This window comes from Mustela nigripes, chromosome 12, assembly GCF_022355385.1.
Source record: "Mustela nigripes isolate SB6536 chromosome 12, MUSNIG.SB6536, whole genome shotgun sequence".
Classification (NCBI taxonomy): domain Eukaryota; kingdom Metazoa; phylum Chordata; class Mammalia; order Carnivora; family Mustelidae; genus Mustela; species Mustela nigripes.
The window spans coordinates 58,699,727-58,727,426 of record NC_081568.1 but is presented as its reverse complement, the minus strand read 5'-3'; the positions used below and the strand labels follow the sequence as shown (position 1 = coordinate 58,727,426).

General features: G+C 36.4%; 1 protein-coding gene across 6 annotated transcripts; it reads right to left on the bottom strand.

Moving 5' to 3' along the window:
• Positions 1-215: 215 nt before the first annotated feature.
• Positions 216-21,043, bottom strand: SPDL1 (spindle apparatus coiled-coil protein 1). 6 transcript variants are annotated; one of them, XM_059417334.1, is made up of 12 exons: positions 20,863-21,043; positions 16,574-16,760; positions 14,003-14,179; positions 11,143-11,337; positions 10,206-10,355; positions 10,009-10,107; positions 9,820-9,930; positions 7,482-7,622; positions 6,953-7,056; positions 6,162-6,349; positions 3,729-4,068; positions 216-933 (listed from the first exon to the last, which is right to left on the bottom strand). In XM_059417334.1, the coding sequence occupies exons 2-12, from the start codon at positions 16,730-16,732 to the stop codon at positions 786-788; spliced, it is 1,812 nt and encodes a 603-aa protein (XP_059273317.1). In that variant the 5' UTR covers positions 16,733-16,760; positions 20,863-21,043; the 3' UTR covers positions 216-785. The 6 variants fall into 6 exon arrangements, with proteins under 6 accessions (XP_059273317.1, XP_059273314.1, XP_059273316.1 ...); XM_059417331.1 differs by lacking the exon at positions 216-933 and having other exon boundaries at positions 3,264-4,068; positions 16,574-16,757; XM_059417333.1 differs by lacking the exon at positions 216-933 and having other exon boundaries at positions 3,264-4,068; positions 16,574-16,757; positions 20,875-21,043.
• Positions 21,044-27,700: the final 6,657 nt, after the last annotated feature.

Genomic DNA, 27,700 nt, shown 5'->3' with positions numbered 1-27,700 from the left:
ACCAGGCTACAATCATTTAAAGGAAAAAAGGGTCTTTATTTGGAAAGTTTAGAATTTTAAAAAAATGTATATAATTATATAAATTATATATGTGTATATATAAAAATTGTATGTGCCAAGGAATTAAGAATTCATCAAGTTTTACTTTATTTCTCTTATCCCCTTTTGATAACAATGTGTTATCTATACAGAGTTAAAAAAATTTTAAAAGGGGATAAATTTTTTCAGTTTTATTTTAAATTTCAAAATTATATTTTTCATATACTTGAGACATAAAATTTAAATCATGTACATGGACACAAAGATGGACATAGCTAATTAAAACACTGACAAATCTCAGTTATAATATATATTTTTAAAACAAGTTTTCTGTTTTCATAATATAGTGAAAAACTAAGTTCATTAAAAAGTACATAGGAAAATATAATAGTTAATTTTGTATTCTCTTTTCAAATATGTGACTTTGAAGGTATGCATTAATAACACTTAAAAATCCATATACAATACAACAAATAGATTTATAACACTTTCCTTTAATTATTAGTTTATTTACTGTAATTCATAGAAGCTCCATGAAGAGTCATCATTTAAGGAACTCTTCTGGTTGGAATCACAACCAAATTTTGAACATTTGATCAAAGGAACATGAAAAGGCCAGGTCTTGGCACAGCAGGTTGAAAGAACTAATCTACAATGTTGTATATTTCAGATAAAGACAATCTTAACTAAGCTCCAAATCAACTTTTTGGGGCAAGTGGTACCTTACTCTCATTAAAGAAAAGTCCTTACTGCTGAGGGCACTGGGTCTCTGGAGTTGATTTGGAAGACACGTATAAAATAGGGTGTGATTTCTTACAAGTTTCCTTTTCCAATTTGCTTGCAGTTTCTTTCCCTTCTTTAACTTCTGTTTGAAGCCTTGATTCAGCAGCTAACCTACAGGCATTAAAGCATCCACTCTGAATTTAAATGCAGTTAAAAATTTTAAGAAACAAACCTCTCATATAATGAACCTCGAATGAGACATGATCAATTTTTTTATGTATGAGGAAAAAATTATAGTTGACCCCAATACCATTAAGAAATAAATCACTGCCTCTCTAAAAACTTTTTTATATCAACAGACTTAATTTTTTAAATACCTAAAAAGATATTTTTAAGGTTGATAAAAGTCATAGCAAAGCCTAAATTCAAGAATTCTAAAATATAATGGAATGTCAATTGTGATAATACACCTAATAAAAAAATTTAAATGCTAGAGCACAATTTTAATGTTAATATGGCATACAAAAGGCAAACACAAGATAAAAATAACATAGTAACCTGGGTTGCATGAATACATACCAATTTGCCTCAAAAAACAAAAACCAAAACTTAAACTGAATTTCAACTAGCAGAATATTAACTTAAGAAAAAATAAACAGTGGAGAAATATTTTAAAAGGTTTATAAAGATTTTATAGCAAGAGCATCAATTAAATCTATAAAGCATGCAGTAGTGTAGTCCCTAGTAAACCTGTATTTACTGTTACAATATCATAGGATTGCGCATCTAAGTTAATCATGCAGAGAACAAAAGGTTGGAAACGTCTTAAGGTAGCAGATGGACTCACACATACACAAAAACAAATGTTTTGTGGTATTTTATTTGTTTTTGTTTAATTTGCCAGACAAAATTCCAACATGTTACTTAATTTGAGTCAAACAAGTAGCTAAATACATTTAAGTAACTTTTATCAAGCAAAAAAAAAAAAGGCAGAAAAAAGAAATGAAGACAACACAGATAGCAAGGTCCGCACTGTTCAATTCTGGAACTTTGCCTCCAGAAATATACAATGGTCAAGCACACTTCCACAATGAATCACATATATACGAGCATAACCTACTGAATTCATTTCAGAACTACTTGGAACTCTGTGTGTGTGTGTGTGTGTGTGTGTGTGTGTGTGTATGAGAGAGAGACAGAGAGATAAAATTCATTTCAAGGTATTTTTTCCTCAAGAATATTAAACTTTAATTTTATGAGACTTACAATGTTATTATATAAAAATTCAAGGAATGAAGTAATAAATTACAGTTCACCCTTGAATGTGAAAGGGTTAGGGGAACTGGCCTTTGTACAGTCAAAAATCCTTATGTAACTTTTGACTCCTCCAAACTTAACTACGGATAGCCTACTGCTGATTGGAAGCCTTACCTATAACATAAACAATCAATTAACACATATTTTGTATATATATTACACACTGTGTTCTTACAGTAAAGCTAGAGAAAAGAAAACATTATAAGAGAAAATCATAAGGAAACTAAATTTACAACAATGTATTTAGTGAAAAAAGTCCACATATAAGTGGACCTGCACAGTTCAAACCTGTGTTGGTCAAGGGTCAACTGTATGGTTTTTTGTTTTTAAGATTTTCTTTATTTATTTGAGAGAGAGATAGTAAAGCATGAGTGGGGAGAAGGTCAGAAGGAGAAGCAGACTCCCCATGGAGCTGGGAGCCAGATGGAGCACTCCACCCCAGGACTCTAGGATCATCATCTGAGCCCAAGGCAGTCGCTTAACCAACTGAGCCACCCAAGTGCCCTCAACTGTACTTCTCTTAATAGTAATAGCAGCTCATGTTGTTGAGGGCCTTTCACTATAGAGCAACACATTTAATAGCACTGAAGACTTTTAATAAAAAAAAAAAAATCAGATAAAACATATAAAACAGCCCCTTTAAAAAGGTGAGCTATGCCTGACAATATTAATTCAAATGCACGCTAGTAACATGTCTTATTCTGTACCCTCCCATCTACAACTCATGTAGCCCTAGCAGCACCTTAAAGATTTCCTTTCATAAGCCAACAATCCAAGCTCTTTCCACATCAATATTCTTAATTTTTTAAATCTGAAGATATTTGTTTTAAATGCATCTATTATTCCACTGCATACAGACATCCTTTATCATCTTTTTATTACCTTCTCCATTTTCTTCATTTCTCTTGCCCTACCCTTGGTCCTGCTTGTGAAGACCTGGGCTTGTGCCTTATTCCACCCCTACCCTTGGCCATTGTTACCTACCTTTCTCTTCCACTCACTTTCTCTTATCTCTATTATTTTCTTAAAGATAAGATTCTTAAAATTTTAAGTCCTATATACATATATGTCTGACACTTTCTCTTTTAGTCACAAACTCAAATATGTAGAAATGAGAGGCTTTGAAGTTTTGATATAAAATGAAAATTAATTACCTTTGATATTTAAAAATATCAAAATCAAAGCTCATTCTTAAAGACTTAGGAGAAACATTTTCAAAAGCCATAAAAAAAATTCACCTAACAGTTATCAAGAAAGCTGCAATTTCTTAGACTACTAGAAAGCCCTTTAAAGAGGTAAGATAATTTTTCTTTCATGGCCACTCTTGAACTAGGGAAAAAAAAATAACTGTTCATTTATTCAAACCAACAAACATTCAGAGATGTACTAGACTGTGATATTTTTGTTTCATGAAAGAGCAAAGTGTAACTTTTGAAAGTAATTCCTTTGTTCAGGAATCCTTTCCCTTTGTAATCATTTTAGTTTTTCTTAAGGTTTTAGAAAAGTTGAAGGTAGGCACATGAAACTGTGGAATTATACTACATGCAATACTAAGAAAATAGATAAAGACACAGATAGCACAGTTCATGCAGCGATAGAGAAGAGATGGAGGCGCCTGCTGGTTGCCCTGAAGAAAAGAGAACACTGACCTGGGAGAATTTGGGGTGTTTCCACTTCTTTCACTTAAGGCTTCAGAGTCAGCTGAAACTCCTATAAGTTTCACACATTTCTTTTCCTTCTTTGGCTGAATGTCCATGGGCAGACTTTTGTGAGGAGAGGGATTGATTCCTGGTGTATTTATAGAAACTGTCTTTTCTAACTGCAAGTTAACTTCAGAAATGCTGGGACAGCACTGGACCTCCTCTTTCTGAGGTGGTAATTTATAAACTTCTTCCCCAACAGCACTTTTGGTACATACGTTGTTAGGGGTGATTATATCCACAGGCAGGACTTCCCGCCTCTTTTTGGGTACAGGCACTTCAATTTTCTCTGAGAACAAAAACCATTAGAAATATATTCAGTCAATAAGTCAAAACAAAGACACAGTAAACATAAGAGAACTACTTATAGCTTTTTCCTTTCCTATTTCTCATTCTTTTGAAACCCACTTATTTCCTTGTTGAAATCTTTTATCCTTTCTTTTTTCATGGACTTCACTAACTATACCTTTAAAAGGTTATCTGGCTATAAATTTTTCCCTGGGAAATCAAAAGATTTAGTTCTCGCAATGAAAACTTCTATGTTCTGATACTGTGATAAAAGTTATATGGGGCTTTGTAAAACTTCAGTGTGGAGGTAACAAAGGATACAGTGGCTGAGAGTCAAGGAATCCAGGTACAATTCCCATACCAGCACTCTGCAGCTGGATGACTTTGGGGAAGTACTTAACCTCTTGAGCTTTATTTTTTTTTAATCTGTCAAATGGGGATTAAAAACATCCACTCCACTTAATATTGTTTGTTGTAATGATTACATGCAAAGAACAAGTCAAATTCTCTATGGCAACTTGTGCCTATTAGCCCCACCCACAAAATATATTCAAGATCTTAGTACTTCTACTATGGATACTTCCCAAGTTCAAACCATAGTATGTCTCACTGCAGACTATGGCAATAGCCTTCTGCCCCCTACTGCGTAACATAATATCATTCTATCCCCATGAAGGTCTATTTTCAGTCACTAAATTGCTCTAATACTTTTCCCCTATCCCCCACCAATGCGTCTTTCACTTTCAAAATCAAAATCAATATTCAAAATCAGAAAAGTTAGTAAAGTTGGAGAAACCATAGTTGGACATGGGGTTAAATCATTATTTTCCCTTTCTCTTGTACTGCACCCCACATCAACTAGATTAACTATACTTCCTTTTGTCTCTTTGCTGTGCTCAGTTCAGCAGACTTGAAATTCGTATTATTCTTAATTAGGAAAGCCTATTAGAATCAGGGAAGAGAAAAAGGATGAAAAAGAAGGCTTTTCAAACTATAAAAAAAACTCACTATTGCTGACAACCTCCCCACTACTGTTAAGAATCCCTCAAGTCAGTGAGACAATGAAGACAGTCTTAGGAATATGAACAGCGTAGGGGCAAAAACTGGCTGAAAATTTATAACCTAAAACACGTAATAACACCTTTTTTGGGTCTAAGAACCATTGCATTCTTAGGTTTTTTTACTTTTGGCCTTTCATCTTTTTTAAATTTACAAACAGTAAAATCACTCTTTTTAGTGTATAACATGCAGAGCCCACATGGTAATGCTATTTTCTAGCTTACTGATTAGATTTGCTAATCGTCCCCTAATATTTGTCCTACTAGTCTTCCTCAATAATAGAGTCCCCAAAAGTGTAATCTGTAATACTGTAATAACTTTGTATGGTGACAGATGGAAACTAGACTTATCATGGGGGGTCATTTGGTAATGTATAAATATTGAATCATTATGATATATACCTGAAACTAACAGAATATTAGATGCCCATTACACTTAAAAAAAAAGAAAATCCCAAGATGTAGTTAGGAACATGGCTCCTGAGAATCAAGACTACCTTTCTCAGCTTTTCTTATAGGTGAGGCCACATGACTCAGTTTTGCTCAAGGATTATGCTGATGAACAATGCAAATGAAGCCTAGATTGTGACACTCTGACCAGTCCCAGAATGTCTCTTTCAGATTTATGTAACAAGAGGACTTAATACCTATCTTGTTTAAGTCTCCACAATTTTAGGTTTTCTATAAACAATATTAACTAATACAGCTCCCAAACATCAGTTGCTTCAACAAAATCAAACTCTCTGATTGTAATTGCAAATGGAAAAGCCTCTAAGTTTTCAAACCTTATCAAGGTTCTAATACACAGATATCCAACGGAATATCTATTATATTCATTCATACCCAGTACTTAGTTTTCTTTGAATTTTCTTACACATTTTATAGCAGCAAATTTGTTTTATTAGATTGAGATACATAACCACAAATTAGTTTGTAATGGGATTTGCATAAAGCTGTAGTAAGAAAAAAAAAAACCTGATATGATTTCTCAGAGTTTCTCGTAATTTAAAAGACAAAATATATGAGACATACATACCTTCAGGTTCATACTTCAGTTTTAGCTCATCTAGTTTAGCTCTCAGTTTCATATTTTCACTTTGGGAGACCTGGAGGCATCTTTCATTTGCAAAAAGTTTTCTCTCAATATCTAAAGCCCGTTGGCTCTCAAATAATGCTTTCATTCGTTGTATGGACAATTCACCTTTAGTGCTTTCATTTTCTTTGCTATATAAATAAAAAAAGGAGAACCAAAGAATATTAAAATAACACATAACATATATAAGTGTTTCATACACATATGTAAAACATATATTGTTAGTGCAAATCTTTTATTAGATATTTGAATTCTTAGCTAAACACACATTTTGGGGGTTTTAAATAACAAAGAGACAATAAACAAAATAAGCTTTAACAACGGCAATTTCAAATAAAAAATGTCATACATCCTTCAAAGGAAAAGAGAAAAATATTCTTTCCACAGTAATGCATGTGTAAATAATTTCAAATTTCACATTAGATGATATTTGTTCCTGAAAAATTTAGATTATAAGAACATTTTCTATGTCAAAGTTCTTTTCTCTTACCAATCTAAAATGCTAAACATGGGAAAATAAAATATTTAATTATTCATTGAAAGTATTTTTTTCTTCAATAACCAGCACTAATTATATCTTGACTACATCTTATTTGCTATACAAAGGTATTTTTGATGCTTTTTTTTCCTGGAATTTCTTTTGGCAATTTGAAAACAAAAATCTGTAGTCACTAACACTACTTATTAAAAGTACGTCAAGAGAATGTCCATCTTTCTAAGCTCCCAACACTTACTTTAAGTTGTCAAGCTTCATCTGAAGTAAATCTGTGTAATAGGTGTTATCTTCCGGAGCTCCAGAGTTGGCAGAAAGCTTAGATTCCGTACTTTCATATAAGCTCTACAGAAAATAAGAATTCTTATTACTTAACATAAATAACAAATTACGTTAATCCAGGTGTCCTTGAATAATACAGGTTTGAATGGCACAGGTCCACTCATACAAGAATTTTTCACAGTAGAGTACTATAAATGTATTTTCTCTTCTTATAATTTTCTTAATGGTATTTTACTTTCTCTAACTTACTTTAAGAATACAGTTTTTAATATGTATAACATACAAAATATCTGTCAATCACCTGTTCCTGTTATCAGTAAAGCTTCCAGTAAAGAGCAAGCTACTCATTAGGTTCTGGGGAGTCAAAAGTTATATAGATTTTTGACTGCACAGGGTTGGGCATCCCCAACCCCCATGTTGTTCAAGAGTAAATTGATTTAAGATATTCAAACCAAATCTGGCTGCATTATTGAAGGGGTTACATGTACCTTAAATTTCTCCAGATTTCTAATTTCACCTAAGAGGTGTTTAATTTCACCATTCTTCTGCTCTAGCATAGCAAGCAACCGTTCCTGCTGCTCAAATTCAGTTTGAGACCCTTTCATTTGCAGCAATGTGGCGATTTGTAACTAGAAAAAAAAAAAAAAATTACCACCCAACACCCCACAGAGAACTGAGTGGAGGAAAGGAAGATTCTGATGACTGTATTTTGGTACAATGCACATTCTGTACTATATAACCTTGAATTCAGTTTGGAAACTAAAATAACTATGTCTACTTCAATAATTTAATAATTTGAAAATATTTATATCAAGAAGTTTAGTTATAGATATAACTCTTGAGTACTATTTGAGTACTTATGAGTAATACATGACAACTGTAACAATTATTTGTACTTCTGTGAAACATAAAATTGAACTAAATGGCTATGATCCAGAAGCATCACTTTAATTGGTAAATAAACCTGTCCAAACACTGTAATGCTATACTTTAATCATCATATGCACTGTCATTAAGGTTCCGATGGGGTTTCTCAAAAATTTTGATTAACTTCAATAGTATTAAGTGGAAGAAATTATTACGCTATTCACATTTATAATGGCGAGATTTACAAATGACAAGGATGGAAAACAAAGGTAAGAGATATCAAAGGATATCAAGGGAATCTTCAATAAAAATATAAATACATTTATGTTTTAATAACAGTAATCAACTTACCTAATTATGAATCCACCAAACCTGGAGTTACATACCTACTGAAGGGAAATTTACTGGAATCTAAAATTACCATTTCTTTCTGCTTTCAGAAATTTCCAGAGTTCTAAAAATTGCCAATAGTTTAGTTTTGAGTAAAGCAAGCAATGATAATACAGTTGCAGTTGTGGTTATGAAGATAGAAAGATGACTTTTAACATTCTTAAGGACCTGCTTTTTGTTCCTGCTTCAGACTGGAGTCTAAGAAGATTCGTATCTACTTGCTTCTAAAGATAACTTGGAATATCATGGGAACATTGGGAGATTAATAATAGTAATTATACTGAAAACATGTCATATGTATATATTACTCTATACACACACATACTGAAAGAAAGCAAAAAGCAAATATGAGAAAATTTACAAAAAAATCATTCCTGGATAGGGGAATCTTGGTAAACCAGGCAGTACTGTCGAAATCCTTAAAAACTATAGCTGTTTGTTAAATTCGCACTTCCTTATATGCCAAGTACTGTATAAGCATTTTACTATGCTTTCATTTAATTCCAGGACAATTTAAGAAGCAGGTTCTATCATATCTACTTCATATACAGGGTGACTGATGATATACTGAAAAGTAAAAATGCTTGGACAAGGTCACACAGCTAGCAAGTGACAGAACTATAATTCAATCCCAGGTTGATCTAATACCAAAGTTTCATTACTAATTTTTCCTATTTTTAAATCTCACCACCCTGAATAAAAGGCAGAAAGCCTTCTAGACTTCTAGTTACCAGTTAGGCGTAACAGTTCAGGGATCAGGATTCTAAAAGACGGTACAATACTACAATCTTTCCAACTTTTGCATGTTTTTCTGTTACTGCCTGTTTGACTTAAATAATGACCAAAAAAACCCTTAAAATTAAAGGGGCCTACTGAGAGTTGCTGGAGGGGTGATGGGTGGGGATGGGGTAATCGGGTGATGGGCATTAAAAAGGGTGTTTGAAGAAATGAGCACTGGGTGTTACATGTAACTAATGAATCACTGAATTCTATCTCTGAAATTAATAATACAATATGTTAATTAAACTGAATTTAAATTAAAATTTTTTTTTTAAATTAAATGGGCCTATACGCTTGTCTTGAGGAACTGCAAGAAAAAGGTATCCAAATCTCACTCTATAATAAGCCTTTGCAGGAGAACTGCAGAATGTGAGAGAACTAGTTTTCATTGAAGTAGGAATCTTAGGCCTGTGCTAAGAAATGCCAGGCCAATAGCTGGAAATGAAAACTTGTGAAATTTTTCTCTGCTACACAGAGATTTGTATATTTCTGGGAAAGAAATTGAGTAACCATTAAAAAAGAAATCAATCACAAAGCTATTGAGTAACCATTAAAAAAATCAATCAACAGATGCTAACTGTACTACTAAACACCTACTAAAGGATTCATTTTTTGAAATTGATATAATAGAACATTTAGTCAATCTAAAGATATTTTTTCTAAAATAATGCAGTTCTAGAAATAATGAAGTACACTCTTTGAAGGAAAAGATGCTTTCTTTGTATATCTGTACACGTAATGCAGATACAAAGTTGGTTTAACAGACCTTCAATGGTGATAACATTATACCTTCATTCTTTGCATCTGTTCTCTGTTAAATGCATTTTGCTTCTTTAGTGACTGATACTTGACTTTCATACTGATAAACTGACGTTCCATTGCTGCCCTTCGATCTTCCACCTAGAAAATATTAACATGCTTCATTACTGTTGTATTCAGTGAAATGCTAATTTAATCAATGGGGTATTTGTTACGTACCTCTGCAAACAAAGAGTTGCCCTTACTATTGGGGTCCAAGGCTTGCTGGAGTGCCTGGTCTAATTGCACCTGAAGATCTTGATTTGCTACACGAGCTTTCTAAATTTGAAAGGAAACAATTTAGCTAATAGAGGTTAGATTAGCAAGAAAACAACTTATTATTATTGGAAAAGATAATGTGACTCTAATCATAGTACCTCTAAAGCATTATAGTAAGAAACTGCTTCTTTCTCTCGCTCCTCTTTTTCTTCTTTAAGTCGGTCTACCTGGCGCATTAAATTAGTACTAAGAAGTTCTAGTTGTTCTTGTCTATATTGTAGTTCATTCACTTCTTCTTTGAGGGCGGTCTATTCAACAGGAATTGAAAAAGAGAAAATCATCCTGAATAGTCTTTCATTTAACAGCTGCTCAGTTTATCTATCAGAAGTTGCTCACGCCCAAAACTAAAACTAAAGAGTTAGTCAGCAGTTCTAAGATACATAATAAAAGAATAATAATTACTAAAATTTTTCAGCAGGGAGCCATATGAAAGGCTATCTTTCTTTTCTATAAATTTAAGCCTTTGATTTTTAAATAATCTCAGCCAGCAATGAAAAAAATCTACATTCATATGCATATCAATTTCCGTGAAACCAATATTTTATATAGGGCTTTTATGACACAAACTAGGATCAAAGTTAATGACTCTAAGTTCTTCCAAAGGTTTCATTAATCTAAAGGTAATCTGCTTTACATAACCATATAATCTAAAGCTTTACCATGAATGAATAATCCACCTAAAAACTCTACAAAGTACTTTTTAATTAGTAGCATCAAAGTTAAGATAAAAAATATTTCAGCCCTGGGGCACCTGGGTGACTCAGTAGGTTAAAGCCTCTGCCTTTGGCTCAGGTCATGATCCCAGGGTCCTGGGAGCCCACATCCTGCTTCCCCGCTCCGCCTCCCTCTCTGCCTACTTGTGATCTCTGTCTGACTTGTGATCTCTATTTGTGAAATAAATAAATAAAATCTTAAAAAAATATATTTCAGCCTTAAAATTACCTAAGGATTATAACAAAAACATGTAAAAAAAATACACAAGGAAAAAAAGAAAAAAAAAAAACAACCAAAGAACATACATGCCATAAAAATTACCTTCATACTTTCCATTTCAGTCAGTTCAATTTGAAGAGCTAGCATCTCTGAAGACATGCTTTCATGTACACGCTCAGATATTATTCGCATTTCCTCTGACTTACATGAAAGGAGTTCTTTCTGATGATCTACTTTGTGCTTCAATTGCTTTTCACTAAGCCTAGCTTCATCTAATTCAGCTTTCAGTTTTTCTAACTAAAGTAAAAAAGAAAAATTCACAATCTTAAAAAATCAAAAGGTAATTGAAGGTCATCAGAATATACAGTTGTAGTATAAATTACTCTGGTAACTGCAGAATAACTATTTTATAAGACAGTCAAGATGAACAAACTAATTACACTTTCATACAGTTCTCTCTTAGAAAACTAAAAATATAAAGTTTAAAGGGAACAAACTTACAGCAGAAGGATGAAGTTTTAAGGTCAAGCCTAGATTTAGCCTGTTTCATTCCTCTTAGGTAAAAACTGTTAATGATTGTACAAATACTGGGTTATTGTGTGGCTTTCAACTAAGATGTAGGGTGGGGGTAAAACATTCAGCACCACACATAGCATTCATTAAACAATTTCTGTTATCTATAAAAAACTTCTGCTTGATTTCCAGGGTTATAATGATCACCTATACAGAATTATCTTCAATTAGGTATCAATGTTCTATATCCTGATATCTGCTTTCTATTTAAAAAATAAGAGCCTCTTGACTTGTTTTCCCTTTTCTATTTTCATGAGGTGAAAAAAAAATTTTTCAGCTGAACAATCTATGTTGAAATGTGGCTATTCTTCTGAAAAACATCACTGGCTAACCTAAATTTACTGCATGATGAGACTATTAAGTCTTCCTATTTGGCCAAGGCTAAGCATCTTAAAACAGTGATATGCACTGACCTACAAACATACAAATAGTCCATACGGTAATCAAAGTATGTCTGTGGACTCTTGGCCACTTTGGCTTCAATGTGAAGAGTGAATAGTATAAAGAGCAATGATGGAAGCAGCCTACCTCAATAGAGGTCTAAAATAGTCTAGGGGAGAGAGGATGGTAATCTGGACTAGAATGATAGCAGCAAAGATGGATCCTCTGTAGATCAAATTCTTAAAACCAGCTGATGGAGTAATTGTGAGAAATAAGCAAGGGGCATCTGGGTGACTCAGTCAGTTAAGCATCTGACTTCAGCACAGGTCATGATACCAGGGTCCCAGGGACTGAGCCCCAGGTCACACTCCCTTCTCAGTGGGAGAGTCTGCTTCTCCCCTTCCCTCTGCCCCTAAACCCTACTTGTACTCATCTTTTGCTCGCTCACTCTCTCTCTCTCGAAAGAAAGTAAGTAAAAGATATCAACTATAACTCCAAAATTTTGGAAGAAGTGATTTGAGAACATCCAAAAAGCCATTCTTATATAAATGGCCTTGCTTCAGATTGTGACTATTTCCTACATTACTTTTTTTCTGTTTAAGTAATGAAAGCCACTGCTAAAATGAAAATATAATGACAGGGGCGGGGGAAAGGTATCATTATCAGTCATTGGTGTCCCAACTCAGATTAGTTCCAGACAAGGTGGATTACTGTTTGTCAGTACGAATGTAAGATGATTCTAAGTATTACATGAAAGTGCATTTTGATAGCTATGTTCATCTGACTACAATTTAGAAAAAAAATACAACCAACTCAAATATATAATTTCATTGATCTCCTTACTTAAAATGAATAAACATTTAAAAAGAGAGTCAAATAAAGAAATTAATTAGGGGCGCCTGGGTGGCTCAGTGGGTTAAGCCGCTGCCTTTGGCTCAGGTCATGATCTCAGGGTCCGGGGATCGAGTACCGCATTGGGCTATCTGCTCAGCAGAGAGCCTGCTTCCTCCTCTCTCTCTCTCTCTCTCTCTCTCTCTGCCTGCCTCTCTGCCTATTTGTGATCTCTGTCTGTAAAAAAAAAAAAAGTTCCAATTTGGAAAAAAAAAAAGAAAGACATAAAGAAATTAATTAACAGTATAGGTGGTACAGATATGGAAAAATTTTAAAAGATGCTACACAAAACATAGAAAATTAGGAAGCAAGCCGAAAGTCGGGTAAGGTTTTGTAGAGAAGAATTTGGAAAGTATGGACTGTATACAAAGAAGAGCATAATAAAGTTCCAGATTCCTTTGATGTAACCTGAAGGAAATGGATAGTTGGAGGTAACCAAAAAGAATGGACAACTTGTTTTTAATATGTGAAATGAAGCCAGTGTAACATGTCATTAGTCTAAGTATAGTGACATTGGCTTTGGAATCAGGTAGCTTTAGTCCAAATCTTGACTGATTTCTGCAATTTTTGTCCAATTTGTTTAATCTGTTTACACATTGGTTTTCTCACCTATTATCCACAGACAATAATGATACCTTCCTTACTGAGTTCTAAGAGGCAGATCATATGTCATTAGCTTATCTTCAATAACCAAGCAAGAAAGTTTGATTATTCTAATGTTCATTAACTTACAATAAACTGTTGGTTTCTTTGGTAAGATTACAAAAGATTACTTCTTTCAGTGAAAGGTAGGGGACAGGTCTTTCTGAAAGGGAATTGTTATACTATGCACTATAAGCAAGAAGATCATGCTTTTCACTAAACTAAAATTCCATAACAAATATCCAGTTACTGAAATTAAATAATTGTATTTAATTAGTAGAATGTTATTACTACAATTCCCTTGGGAAAACTCTTGTTTCTCATTGTTCCCACTCATAATATTCTAATGATGGAGCCTTGATCTCAGCTATGTTGCACAGATGGCATTAAGAAAATCTTCATCACCTAAAATTTACATATTCCTAACTCCTTAAGCATGAAACATTTTTGTTTTGATATACATAGATATTCAAACCTTATTTTTTAGTTCATTTACTTCTTGTCCATGGCTTCTGCTCAGTTGTTCCTTCAGTTGCTCCAGGTGTGTTTTTTGTTGTTGTTTAATAGCTTCACATTCAGAGCTCAAACTTTCTAACATTCGACTCTTAAGCTCAACTTCTCTCTGAAGAGTATATTTTTCTTGTTCATAATTCTGAAAACAGATTCAATTATAATTCGATTACATAAAAATAACTTAAAGCCATCACATATAAACAGTTCTCACCTTCAACTGTTTCATTCTTATTTCACGTATTTGCTGCTTTCTAAGTAAAAACCACAGGTTAGACCTGAAGTAACTCTGTAGCTAATCAGTCTTAAGAAAAGCCCAGAGGGTTTTAGTACATGCTACTGATGTGGTAATTATTTCTATGCCATGTCAAGGAAGTAAGGTGTTCCGTGGCACATCAACATGTCAAGTAATCTTTGCTAGTGAAAAAAACAAAAACAAAAAACACTTAATAGCATTTCAGTTTTCCCAGTGAGAATTATTTGGTTTGATAATGATATTTATGGCTCCGAAAATAAAATAGTGGACAAGGCACAAAGTGAAATACTAAATTATCCCTTACTTCCAGAATGTAGTCATTTGAGAAATGTTTACAAATGACTACTCAGACGAATACAGTGTTGAGACAAAAGGAAGATTTTTTTTTCTAAGATTTTATTTATTTATTTGACAGAGAGAGATCACAAGTAGATGGAGAGGCAGGCAGAGAGAGAGAGAGAGGGAAGCAGGCTCCCTGCTGAGCAGAGAGCCCAATTCGGGACTCGATCCCAGGACCCTGAGATCATGACCAGAGCCGAAGGCAGCGGCTTAACCCACTGAGCCACCCAGGCGCCCCGAGACAAAAGGAAGATTTAAGAAGGCTTTTGCTTTTGGGAGGGACAAACAGGGAGGAGGAGCAGAGGGAGAGGGAGAAGCAGGCTCCCTGCTAAACAAGGAGCCCGACGTGTGACTCAATCCCAGGACCCTGAGATCACGACCTGAGTCCAAGGCAGACACTTAATCAACTGAACCACCCAGGTGCCCCTTTGACAGGGAATTTTAAAGATTAAAAAAAGCATTAGTTCAAAAATCATTTAACTAGTATTTAAAAGTAAGACAACAACAACAAAAAAACCTAGATTAAATAAGAAGGAAAACCAAGAAATGCAGTTTTTTTTTTTACTGTACTTAAATTTTGAGATCAAAGTTTAAACATATTATTGAGCATTTACTACATAAAACAGATTCATTCTTTCAATAAATGTGTACCAGATTTTACATATATAAAAGTGAACAAGAGAGACAAAATTCCCTCTCTCATGGAGCTTATAATTCAGAGTTAATTAGGTGAATCAGTGAATGATAGCAAATTTACAGAACACTCAGGGAAGGCCTCTCAGCTGAAGTGATATTTAACAGACACCTAAAGGATGAGGACTTAATCCAAGACAGTAAGGGGATGGGCAATGCAGATGAAGGCAATATAGCTAAGCACAAGGGAAAGTAGTTTAAAATAAGGTCAAAAGGTTGGCATGGGTCAGATCACATAGGAATCTGCAAACCCAAGTAAGGGGTTTGAATATTGTTAATACAATCGTAAGCCATAGTTGTGTTTTTAGCAGGACTGTTACAGGATCTTTCATTTCTTTTACTTTTTCTTTTTCTTTTTTTTTTTTTAAGATTTTATTTATTTATTTGACAGACAGAGATCACAAGCAGGCAGAGAGGAAGACAAGGAGGCTTCCCACTGAGCAGAGAGCCCGACGAGGGGCTTGATCCCAGGACCTTGGGATCATGAAGGCAGAGGCACTGAGCCACCCAGGCACCCCTTTCATTTATTTTTCAATGGCCATGTGGCTGCTGTGTGAAGAATGAACAGTGTGAAAGGCAATGAAGGAAGCAGGCAACCTGGTTAGAAGGCAACAGTAGCAATTTACAGGACAGATGACGGTGGTCTGAATTAGAGTGGCAATAGCACAGATGGATGTTTTATAGGTCAGGTTCTTAGAGTTTGTTGATGGATTAAACATGAGAAATAAGGGCCACATGGATACAGAGTAAAATTCCCTTAAATTTGGCTCAAGTTATTATACATTTACTCAGTAAACTAAATTGCAAGAGAATGTCGTTAGCTGGCAGGGAGTCAACTTTTCTGTTTATGTTATGCTTGAGATGTCCATTAGTAGGCAATTGAATACACAAGTCCAGACTTTAGGAGTAAACTAAGGACTTGGTGTTGTGTCATAAGGCATTTAGATGTTACCTAAAGCTAGGAAACAAATGAGGTCACCAAGAAAGAGTGCAGACAAAACAAACCTAAAATCCAGTATGTGCTAAAGAAAACAGTAACCAGATTTTTCAAATTCAGAACATACATGGTCAGAAACACTATCAGTTCATTCACTTCAGTACCCTTTTTGAGAGATAGGTGTGAACAGCAACTAGAGCTACAATCTTCAAAAAGGAATAAATCTAATAATAACAATAATAATAATTGCTAGACAATACAAATGTTCTACAGCTTAAGCACTACTTTGTAAACAGAGTCCACGGTCCTACCTCAGTCATGGTCATCATTTCATTACGACATTTATCCAACTGATTCTGCAACTCATTTTGGCTCTCCACTAGTTGTAAGCCATACTGTGCAGCTTTAAGTCGCTCTTCTTCGACCTCTTTGAGCTTGCATCGAAGATCTGCAATTATATCTGCCTCCATATTTTTTTCTTTTTTCGTTTTTAGTCTACTGTAAATATAGGAAATGAAAGTACTTAAGCTTAAACAAAATAATCTGTACAATGATAACAATAGTAAAAGATAAATATATCTTTCCCCCCAATACTACTGCCATATAAACAACACAGCACTGAAGATTGCATTACTGCCTTTAAGTAGTCTAATTTGCATTCTTATTCTAAAAGTAAGGTCTGAAAATTCTTTTACCTGATTTGAGACTAAATCAAACAAAAAATATCGGACACATTTAACTTTGTTCCTAAGAAATGCAGTTATCAGGAAATTGTTCACTTGTGTGCTAAGCTTCCTTAAAAGCTGAGGTAGGGTAGGTCTCATATTTATATCACCATAATAGGTAATCAATTAAGAGCACAATGAAAGAAATCAAGAATTTACAGTAACATCACTGCTACTTAAAATATAAAAAGGCAGCTTTGAATAAGGTTTGTAAGGCAAGGACTATCATGTCCACAATTTTTCACAACAGTGCTAACTTCTTGAACACATTAAATTTGCTGTACTGACAATAGGCTACTATTTTCCATTATGCATGAGAAGACATGCAAAACAGAATCATGTTCAGAGTAATTAAAAACATTTCTTTCATCCTAGATCTTCAGTCAAGGACTTAAACATTTTATACAGAAACATTCCACATAATTCAACTTTACTTATCAGCCTTTCCAAATTGGTCCATCTCAGGCCAGATTCAAACTAAGCTTTGCATTCAAAGAGCAACACGCTGTTAATAAGGTTGTTTCCCCACTTTTCAGCCAAGGAAAGAAAGAAAGAAAGAAGGAAGGAAAGAAAGAAAGAAAGAAAGAAAGAGGCAAGCTCTGTCATGAAATTGACCTTCCAATGGGAGAAGACAAGCCATAATAGTATCATAATTATATGGATTAAAAAAAAAAGAAAAAGAAAAAAAGAACAAGATAAAAAGAACTTGGAAGAAGTGGGGGGTATTGCAACTAGGATGAAATCTAAAATAAGTGTTGGGAGGGAAAAACCCTCATAGTGACTTCTGAAAAAAAAAAAAAAAAAGCCTTGTAGAGGATAAGAGAGTTAGCTATGTATCTATTTCGGGAAAGAAAAAGGAGTAGAGGAAGGGGGGTAGCACTAAAGTAGAAGGACATCCAAGGAATGAACAAGATAAGAGTTTAAGTCACTGGAGATAATACAGAATAGGCAAATCAGGCCATCGAAAGGACTTTGGCTTCTACTCTGGGTGAAACTGGGGGTCCTTGTAAAGTCTGAAGTACAGATTTGATACTTTAAAGGGATCATTTTGACTGCTATGTTGAATAGTTTGGAGGGGAGCAAGTGGGAAGCAGAACGACCAGGTAAGGTGATTGCTTACACAAAGGTGATTGTATAGGAAGTGGGGAAAATTGATCACATTCTGCACAAATACTTTGAAGGTAAAGCCAACATGATTTTCTGAAAAATTAACATGAGGTATATGAAAAAGAGAGAAGTCAAAAATGCCTGTAAGGCTTCTGGCCTGAGCAACTAGTAGAGCAAATTTGCCATCAGCTGAAGCATCAAAAATTATAAGTAAAAAAAATTTTTGAAAGAAAATCAGGGGCTTATGTTTTGGACATGAGATATATCAAGTAACAGTTCGCTATATGAGTAGGATTTGGGCTGGAAATATAAACGTAGGGGTTATTAACATAAATCCTTGAGCCTTGGTGTCACCAGAGTAAGAGCATAATTAAAGAGAAGAGGACCAAGGATTGAGCCATTAGCAGCAAAATATACTCAGGCAAGACCAGTGAAGTAGGAGGAAAATGAAGAGTATGTGTTATCCTAGAAGCCAACTGAAATGGGTTGGAGAAAATGGTGGGAAAACAGGAAACACAGTTTTGCTGCAAAGCAGAATAAATGGGGGCAGTAACTGAAGGGGAAGTAGGATTAAGTTTGTCTTTTTTAAGAGACAATATTTTAAGAAAAAACCAGCATCCTTGTATGTCATGGGGTAAATTCAGGCGAGAAGAAAAAGTGATGATATAGAAGGCATGGAGAGCTACTAAAAAGAAAAAGAGTCAGGTCTAATATACAGGGACTGATTTTGGACAGGAACATGAATATTTCATCTAAACTAAGGGAAAGCAAAGTATATGGGTACAGACACTGATAAATAGGTAGCTTAGTGGTGGGAGTCTGCATAAGTGCCCTTCTAAATGCTCCAATTTATCAGTAAATTAGGAAGCAAGGTCATTAAGTAAAAATAAAGATGAAGGAGGAGATAAATGTTTTCAGAAGAGAGAGAAGGGGGAAAAAGGTATCCTGTTATCGAAGGCTGGCAGTTACTGCTCTAAAATACAGGAGCTTTCCGGGGTGCCTGCATGGCACAGTAAGTTAAGGGTCTGACTCTTGGTTTTGGCTCAGGTCGTAATCTCAGGGTCGTGAGATTGAGCCGTGTGGGGCTCCTCACTCAATGAGGCATCTGCTTCAGACTCTCTCCCTCTCCTTCTGCTCCTCCACCCCTGCCACCATTGCTCACATTCTCTCAAATAGATAAAATCTTTAAAAATAAATAAGGAACTTTCCAAAGCCTGTAGGTGATGGGGTTAGGCACTAGTTACTGCACTGTTTATTATATATTTGCTGAGGATTTACCATTTGCCAGGCAGAGCGCTTCAAATGAATTAAGTGACTTAATCCTCCCGATGGGACTAAGTTAAACATTATTGTCATCAACATTTACCAAAGGAAAAAAAAAAAAAACCAATAGCTCTTATTCTTTCAGAAGATTTGCTAGAATTCCTATTATGTCTCAGGTACTGTGGTATTACTGAGGACAGAATGCTGACCCCAGAACGAGACAATGTCCCTGCCTTATTGAATCTTACAGTCCATTTGTGGAAAGGCATTACATTAAATAACTGTCAAGTTTTAGAAGTGTTTTAAGTGCAAGAGGGAGCCTGTAACATGGGGGCTCTGCCCTAAGTTGGGAAGTGAGGTGGGGGTGAGGGAGTATGGACAAAAAAGATCTGAGGAAGTGACTTTTTTTTTTGCAAAGGTCTAAAGGATGAGTAAGCGTTAGCCTGTCAATCTGCAAAGGGGTAGTGTGGCTGAAGAACTATACTTAACATATGCCAGACATTGTACGTGGTGCTTTGCTGGTATTCTCTAATGCAACAACCCCATGAGACAGAAGGCATTTCCACCACTTACACATAGGCAAACTGAGGCACAGAAAGGTTAGGTAACTTGCCCAGGGTTACCAGCTAGCAAGTGGCTGAGACAGGACCAGGGTCTAGCTCCAAAGCCTGGTGCCCCGAACCACTTTTCTGTTCAGCCTCTCAGAAACAGCGTGCACAAAGCATTCAGAACAGGTTGCTCGGGGATTCAGGCTGCCTCAGTTCTTACTCCACAACACACTGGTAGCATGAGCGTGGACAGTTTAAGGTCTTGTGCTCTCATCCGTAAGATAAAGACCGTAACAACGAACTGACAGGGTTTGGGAGCCGAAACCAGCTACGGGAATCACAAGCGGAATCTGATACGCAGCTGTCCTGGGGCAGCACTGACCAGCGGAAAAAGAATGAGAGCTGTGATATGGGACTTTTCATTTCCTAGGAGCCATGTTAAGAAATGTAAATACAGGTGAAATTCTTTTTAGTAATGTTTTATTCAACCCCATTCACCCAAAACGCTAGCATTTCAACATGTACTCTTTACCGTTATTAACGGGCTGTTGTTCTTTTGGAGTAGTCTTCGAAATTCAGAGTGCATTTTATATTTACGGCATTTCTCAACTCCGACTGCCACATGTGGCTAGTGGCTACCATACTGTACCGCGCTGACATGGTGTTTGTTGTCACCCGGGGGCCCAAGGCAGGCGACCCGGCCTTCCTTACTGATGCACAATACCGGGGTGAGGGCGGGGGGCGGTCCGCAGCCCAACGGAAGATTGGGACCCGCTCGGAAGCCGGCTGAGAAAAACTCTGGGCTCCGCTGAAGAAGCTGTTCCGGCTACGGGCCTCCGCGTTGACCCAGACCCCAGGTTTCCTGAGGGCCTGCTCTCACCACTCCCCAGAGAGAATCCCTTGGCCGCTCCCACCGCTCCTCTCCACACGCACCTCCCCCAGGCCCGTGGCCCCTACCTCTCTCCTCACCCCTTTCCCCAGCTGCTGCAGCCGGCGGCTCGTGACGAGGGCTCACAGCGCCCAGGTTCGCGACGGCAATACCACCTCACGACCAGAGACGCTCGCCCATTCACCGAGCTAGCTCTCGGGGAAGCGCCAGGGCTTTTTGAAAGCAGTTCCCGCGACAGCTCACACTTCTCGCGAGGTGTTCCGCGCAAACCGCGCGCCGGGGAAAAACGGGGAGGAACGTCCGAGCTATCGCTCCGCCCCCCTCTACCGCGCCTGCGCAGAAGGATGTGGCGTGCCCGGGGTTTAGGGCTCTGTAGCTGGTTGTCTTTCCTCAGGCTTGATTTTGTATGTGTCTTACCAATGTCTAGTTTTAGTTGCCGTGCCGTTTGTTTCTGGTTGTTGTTGTTGTTTTTCTGGGGACTGTACCTTCTGGAGAGAGTGTCACTAGAAGGCGAGGCGGTGGGGAGTTCTGAGGTGTGCAAGCCTCTGGCGTCCTGCCCGCAGATTGGCTGGCGCGCGTCGGGGGGGCTGTGCTCTCTCGTATCTTCCACGGTTCCAGGAATCTGAATCCGTGTGACAGTGTCTAAACTCATCGTAGGACAGTATCACGGTCCCCGTTACAGAACAGGATGACAGTTATCATTATAATGGCACTAACATTTGAGCTTTCACTATGTGCCATTACAGTGCTAAATTTTACACGAATTATCTCAGTTAAGTCCACAGCCTGATGACGTGAGTATTAATAATCCTCCCTTTCTACGGAGGAAAACAGCCCGAGGAAGAAAAATACAATGGCCAAGTGGTAGAACTCCAATTGGAACTAACGCAGTCTACCGCTAGAGGACAGGCTTTTGTGTGTGTGTTTGAATAGCGAGTTTATGTTTTGTAAGCCTGTTCACTATTGGAAAATGTAAGCAATCACAGATAATACATGCAACATTTACTGAGCACTTCTGAGTCCTGGTAGCTTTTATATGGGTCCTGGGCTTTGAAACCATCTTTCTTGCCTCCTTGAGCCCTTGACCATAGCTCCTCTCTTCCATCATCAGTTTTTTCCATTCCTGGTGGATCTTACCTATCAGCAAATAAATGACTGACCTCTCAAAAAATAATTCCAATCTTAATTAACTCTAGTCAGCTTCCACCCCATTAATTCTCCCTTGATAACAAAATTCCTGGGGGAAAAAAACGAGACTGGATATCTTTATTTTCTTACTTTTCATTCTAACATTTTTTCCCACTTCAGGTTTTGGTCCCCACGAGTCCAGTAAAACAGCTCTTCTCAACATCATCAGTGAGTTCAATTTTGCAAAATCCTCACTTCTCTTGTATTATGACAGAGTTGATCACTCTCACTGAGTCTGGGTTTAGGTCTTGATGTGCTATACCCTCTCTTCTCTCTTAGTTTCCTTTGCAGATCTAGTTCTGATTGAGCGGGGCCAGACGTGGAGGATTGATCTCAAATGAACACTGGCAACAATGATACCTTCATGTTGCCTAGCAGATAACCTTGGGGTCTGAATGAGTGAGATGCTTGCTCATTTGTCATCACCCTCATGTTCTTGAGTAAATGAAATTTAATTTTCTGTACGATTTAACAAAGATTCCTCAACTGAATTCCTCAAAGTAAGACACCAGTTTAGCCTAGATCAACCATGACTGACTGAGATTAGGTAACCTAAAACGTATCTAAACTTCATTTTTCTTTTTTGTTACATGAGAAGGTAGACCTACATTTCACTAAGAGTTCTTCTAAATCTAATTTTTAGTATTTTAAACTCTTAACTGAGTGGCTGTAATGTGTTAAGCACAGTGGAAGGAATTCAGAGATACGGTAATCTCTACCATAGTCTGGAAGAGGTTCACAAAATAGTAGGGGACTAAACAAATATAAATAACTACAGGGCTGTATATAAAAGCCATTTGAATTGTATATACCCTACACTAAAGGGTGTAAAGAGAGAAATCAGTTTTGTGTGGCTGTTCCATTAATTTGTCACAGTGCAGGAGGCACTTGAGCAGGGCCTTGAAGAATGGCTAAGCTAAGGAGGAGGACATTCAAGGGGCGGGGATAACATTAGCAAAATCATACAAGCTACCCGTATCATAATTATGGTCATTCCTTAGGAACAGTCTGGGTAAGGTGTTACCACTACTACCACTGGATCCTAGATGTTACAAAGAGATGAATTCTAGATGATTCCTGCTTGTTTGGATAACTTGCTTAAGATTCATTGTTTCCAAAACAGATGCATATACCCAGATAAGGTCAACATACCATGCACTAAATGCCATGGGTCAGGAAAAAAACAACCCATATATCTGTTACTTTCCATTCATATCAAGTAAGATGGGATTTTGCTTCCTTACATAGAGTAGTGGATTCACCACACATAGGAAGGCGATTTAGATGCTAGGAAAGAACAACCCTCCTCCCCAGTACAATTCCTGATATTATAGCTGTTCAAAAGTAGGAGAGACTACTATAGTGAACTGGCCATCATTCCTTCACTATGACTATTTCAGTGAAAATGAGAGGATTACTTATCAGAAATGGCGTAGAAGGAGTGTTGCATTGGACTGAAAGATGTGTGTATTTTGATATGAATTTGCTGACTGATTAAATTTTTTGATATTATAGGAGAATAGAATAGTCTTTGTCCTCAAGGGACTTGGGATTTAGTGAGAGAGGCGTTTAGCAAATAATAAACCTTACTCAGAGTATGGTTTAGACTTTTCTTGTTCCTGCATATTATTAAGTAAAGTTCCAAGATAGTTTGGGGGGTATCAAGCAAGAACAAGCCCGGGATGCTGTGATACAGTTTGCAAAAAGGAACTGGGTTGATCTACAAAATTCCATAATTTATAAAAAATGAGGTTTTAGAAGTCCTACTCAAGGCTGTGATAATTGAGACCTGGAGAATGGCTAACATCAAGAAACAGTCTTAGGGAGAAGAGAGGGCTGTGTGTAGGACTTTGATGATTGTCTTAATCCATAGAGCAGGAGAAGAGTAAGGATATAATAACAACAAGAAAAAAAAATCAGAAGAACCATCAGATAAGTGATCAGGAAATTTAACTGTCAAAGTTATTGTGTTAATTAGATGTCAATATGAATGATTGCATCAGGCCAGCAGATTTGACTGTTTAATAGTAACAATGACAGCGGCAGTCTTTTTTGGCCCTGCTATTTATAGCCAGCTTCAGCTCTTCGTGAGCCCTCTTGCTATACTCCTTTTCTTCCTGAATGGATGCAGTCCTCACTTGGAACAAAGTTGCACCATCCCAATAGAGAGGACATTTATTGGTTAACTTCTCAGAATCAATTCCATTCTCCTTTTCCTGTCCAAAGCATTCTGATTCTTCTTCTTCTTCTTTTTTTTTTTTTTTTAAAGATTTTATTTGTTTATTTGACAGATAGATATCACAAGTAGGCAGAGAGGCAGGCAGAGAGAAGAGAGAGAGGAAGCAGGCTTTCTGCTGAGCAGAGAGCCTGATGTGGGGCTCGATCCCAGGACCCTGGGATCATGACCCAAGCCGAAGGCAGAGACTTTAACCCACTGAGCCACCCAGGCACCTCCATTCTAATTATTCTTTAATAATTCATTTTTCTGTCCATTTTCAACTATGTGGGTTGTTTACAGTTGATCCTATCCTTCAGTCGTGAGATATCCCAACACTCTGGTTATAGTAATTTGTTCAGAGATGGGCATGCAACTGAATCCAAGCCAGTGAAACAAAATGAGATATTCAACGAGACTCCTAGAAACCCCCTCTATTGTTAACCCCCTCTCTATTTAAACTCTGTAACCCAAAGCTGCCATCTGCCATCCCGGTTCTGTGAAACTTAAGTCAACCTGGAATAGACTCAAAAACAGCTGATAATTAGAGAGGTTGAAAACAAGTCCAGGTCATACTGTTTGCACCCATACATTAAACTCCTCTTAAAGCAAGAAATATCCCTGAACAATAGTTTTTGCTCAAGTGGCTTCAATTTTTGTTTTCTTTTACTTGTAACATGAAGGGTTTTAACCAATGAACACAATAATACTTAAGTCTGGACTTGAGTGGACTAATTAACATGTCAAGTTCCCAGTCTGCATTTAGGATGCTATGAGATCAAAACTGGAAGTTGCTAATGTCCAGAGATAGGATTTAGTGATGGTTCCTCTGAGAAAAATGCACTGGTTGAACTAAAAGGAAGACTTCTCCTAAATGAAGGGGTTTAGTGGAGAGTAGAGTAAAATAGGATCCAAACAGCTTGTATGTAATCCCTTTCTTGGCACCACTTCACATTATCATTATGCCCTTGTCAAGCTGACTTCTTCAGGTGATTTTAGCACCTCAGACAGTTAGAATAAACTGAAGGTTTATATCAGTTGCAGTTTTTACCTGCCAAAAATAGTACCCAATCTAGCTAAAGATATATACATATTTATAAATACAAATATGTAAGAGTGTGTGTGTGTGTGTGTGTGTGTATGTAAAATATAGCAGTCCTAATTTCTGCAACTATTCACAAGACTGTAGTTAGTTTCTGACAACCTATCTTCCAGTGCCCTTTACATATTTCCTTCATTTTTTGTCAGTATCTCAACTAATTGGGGCTCTTATTCCAGTACAGTGACCCAAATCTACACTGCTGAATAAAACATTTTCACTATTTTATAATTTATATTACTCACTATTCTGTTGACCCAGATTTATTTGGTCAGACTCAAAATGAGATAGGATACAACTTAAGGTTTTGTTCTTTCTCTGAGAGCTTGAAACTGTCACACTGCTTTTCTCTCTCTCTCTCTCTCGTGTGTGTGTGTGTGTGTATGTGTGTGAATTCAGTGGAAAGAAGTGGTAACTGTCTAGATGATTTAATATTTAAGTTAATATAGTTTATTCTTAGAAAAAACAATTTGGGAGTGTACACAGTAAAAGGAGAAATTGATGAGTCGGCACCCACAAGTAAGCCTCGGAATACACCTGTTCCATAAAACTAGCTCATGAACTACCTCTTGCCTATTGCCACTAGGTGACAGTCTTTACAAATATTTTATCTGGAAGAGTGTCTTTCTGTTACAGAAATTAGATTCTGTTGGGAGAGATGGTTACCTTTCTAGTTTCAGCTAGAATATTAAGCAAGTGCATATATTTGTTATAACCTACACTTTTGGTCACTTGAGGTCATAGTTATTCTTCATCTGGAGGAGTAACTTCTCCTCCTACCTAGAAAGTTTATTCCTTTCTACAGACTGGATTGCTTTAAAATTCATGTAAATCCCTAACCGCCAATGTGACTGTATTTGGAGATAGGGCTTTAGGAGGTAATTATGGTTCAATATGGTCATAAGAGTGGGGCCCTAATCTGATAAGATTGGTAGCCTTATAAGAAGAGGAAGAGAAAAATCTTCGTCTCTCTCTGACTCTCTCTCTGTCTCCCCATGCAGCACAGAAGAAAGGTCATGTGAGAAGGTGACATCTACAGATCAGGAAGAGAGCCCTCCCCAAGAACTGAGTAGGCCAGCACCTTGACTTTGACTTCTCAGCCTTCAGAACTGTGAGAAATGAATTCTCTGTTAAGTATTTCATTATTGTAGCCTAGAGCAGACACTCCATGGCTGGAGAGGCATTATAAGTAATGGTTAAGAATGCAATACATCTTCTGGAGTCAACATCTGGGTTCAGTTGTAGGCTCTGTTACTCCCTAGCTGTGTTACCTTTAACAAACTACTTATCCTCTCTAAAACTTGGTTTCCTCAAGCACAAAGTGAGATAAAGTACCCAATTTGATAGGTCATTGTGTAGTTTAAACACTTAGCATCATATCAGTAATGTCACCTGTTAATAAAGCATTGTCTCAGCTCAAATGTTACACTGTCTGGGATAGGAAAGGGTTCCCCTTTTCTGAATCCTTATACTAGGGTGTGTCTTTTATGTATAGTCTGTAGCACCCTGTGCTTATCCTTTGGAACACTTAAAATAGTTTGCAATAATTTGTGTAATCTATGCCCCCCTTACTAAACTATAAACTATTTGAGTCTAGAAAGTCTTATATGTGTTTTACTCATTGCAGTTTCTCTCAGCAAGTGTCGTATTGTGTGGGACAGGTAGGTGTTAAAGTTGAGTTTGATTAATGAATGATAAATTAAATTCATTAATCTAAATGATAAATCTGTATACTCTTTTTGAGAGAACCAAGTAAGGTAACTTGTAAAAGAATTACTATTCTTAATTCTCAATGAAAAGTGCAGAAAATATATTAATTGTTTATGTGAAACAAATTAAGTGTCCTAAAGATGGTATACCAAATAATCTGAAATCATTCACTTCATTCATTAATCACTTCATTCACTTATTATATGTGTCCCTCATTTGAACCAATATTTCTTCATTGAGAATTTATATATTGATATAATGTATTTAATTCAAACATTTTAGATTATACTAAGGAACCCGGTATAGGAAATACTCTACTGGAGAGGCCTATAAAGCAAAGAATTCTTGGCTTAAGTAGATGTTCACTTTTGTATAAATACAGAGTTGTATTAAATTCTTTTAAAGGAAGATAGACCCTTGATGAAGTTAAAGTTTTAAGACTCATGTTTTCCTATATTTTATCATGCCGTGAGTGGATTTATCTATTTCCTGGAAAACAAAGCTTGTGGTCCTATTAGTTTTCCAAAAAGAGAAAATATTAAAAAGGGTGTATAATTTCAGTAATTATCTTAAAGTCCTTTGGATGTGACATGGCCAGCTAAGTCAGTAAGGTGACCCAAAAGAATAATAATAAGAAGTGTTAGTTTTTCATGTTTAAACAGATAATTTTTTGTTTCCAGCGTTTTCTCAAAAT

What these genes read in the sequence shown, in the direction of transcription:
- SPDL1 (XM_059417331.1), bottom strand. Translation starts at nt 16,732, where the DNA reads ATGGAGGCAGATATAATTGCAGATCTTCGATGCAAGCTCAAAGAGGTC. An exon ending in GCAACTCTTTGTTTGCAGAG is followed by an intron (nt 9,931 to 10,008) that starts GTACGTAACAAA and finishes AATATTTTCTAG; the next exon opens with GTGGAAGATCGAAGGGCAGC. An exon ending in ATGAAGCTTGACAACTTAAA is followed by an intron (nt 6,350 to 6,952) that starts GTAAGTGTTGGG and finishes TTATTTATATAG; the next exon opens with CAAAGAAAATGAAAGCACTA.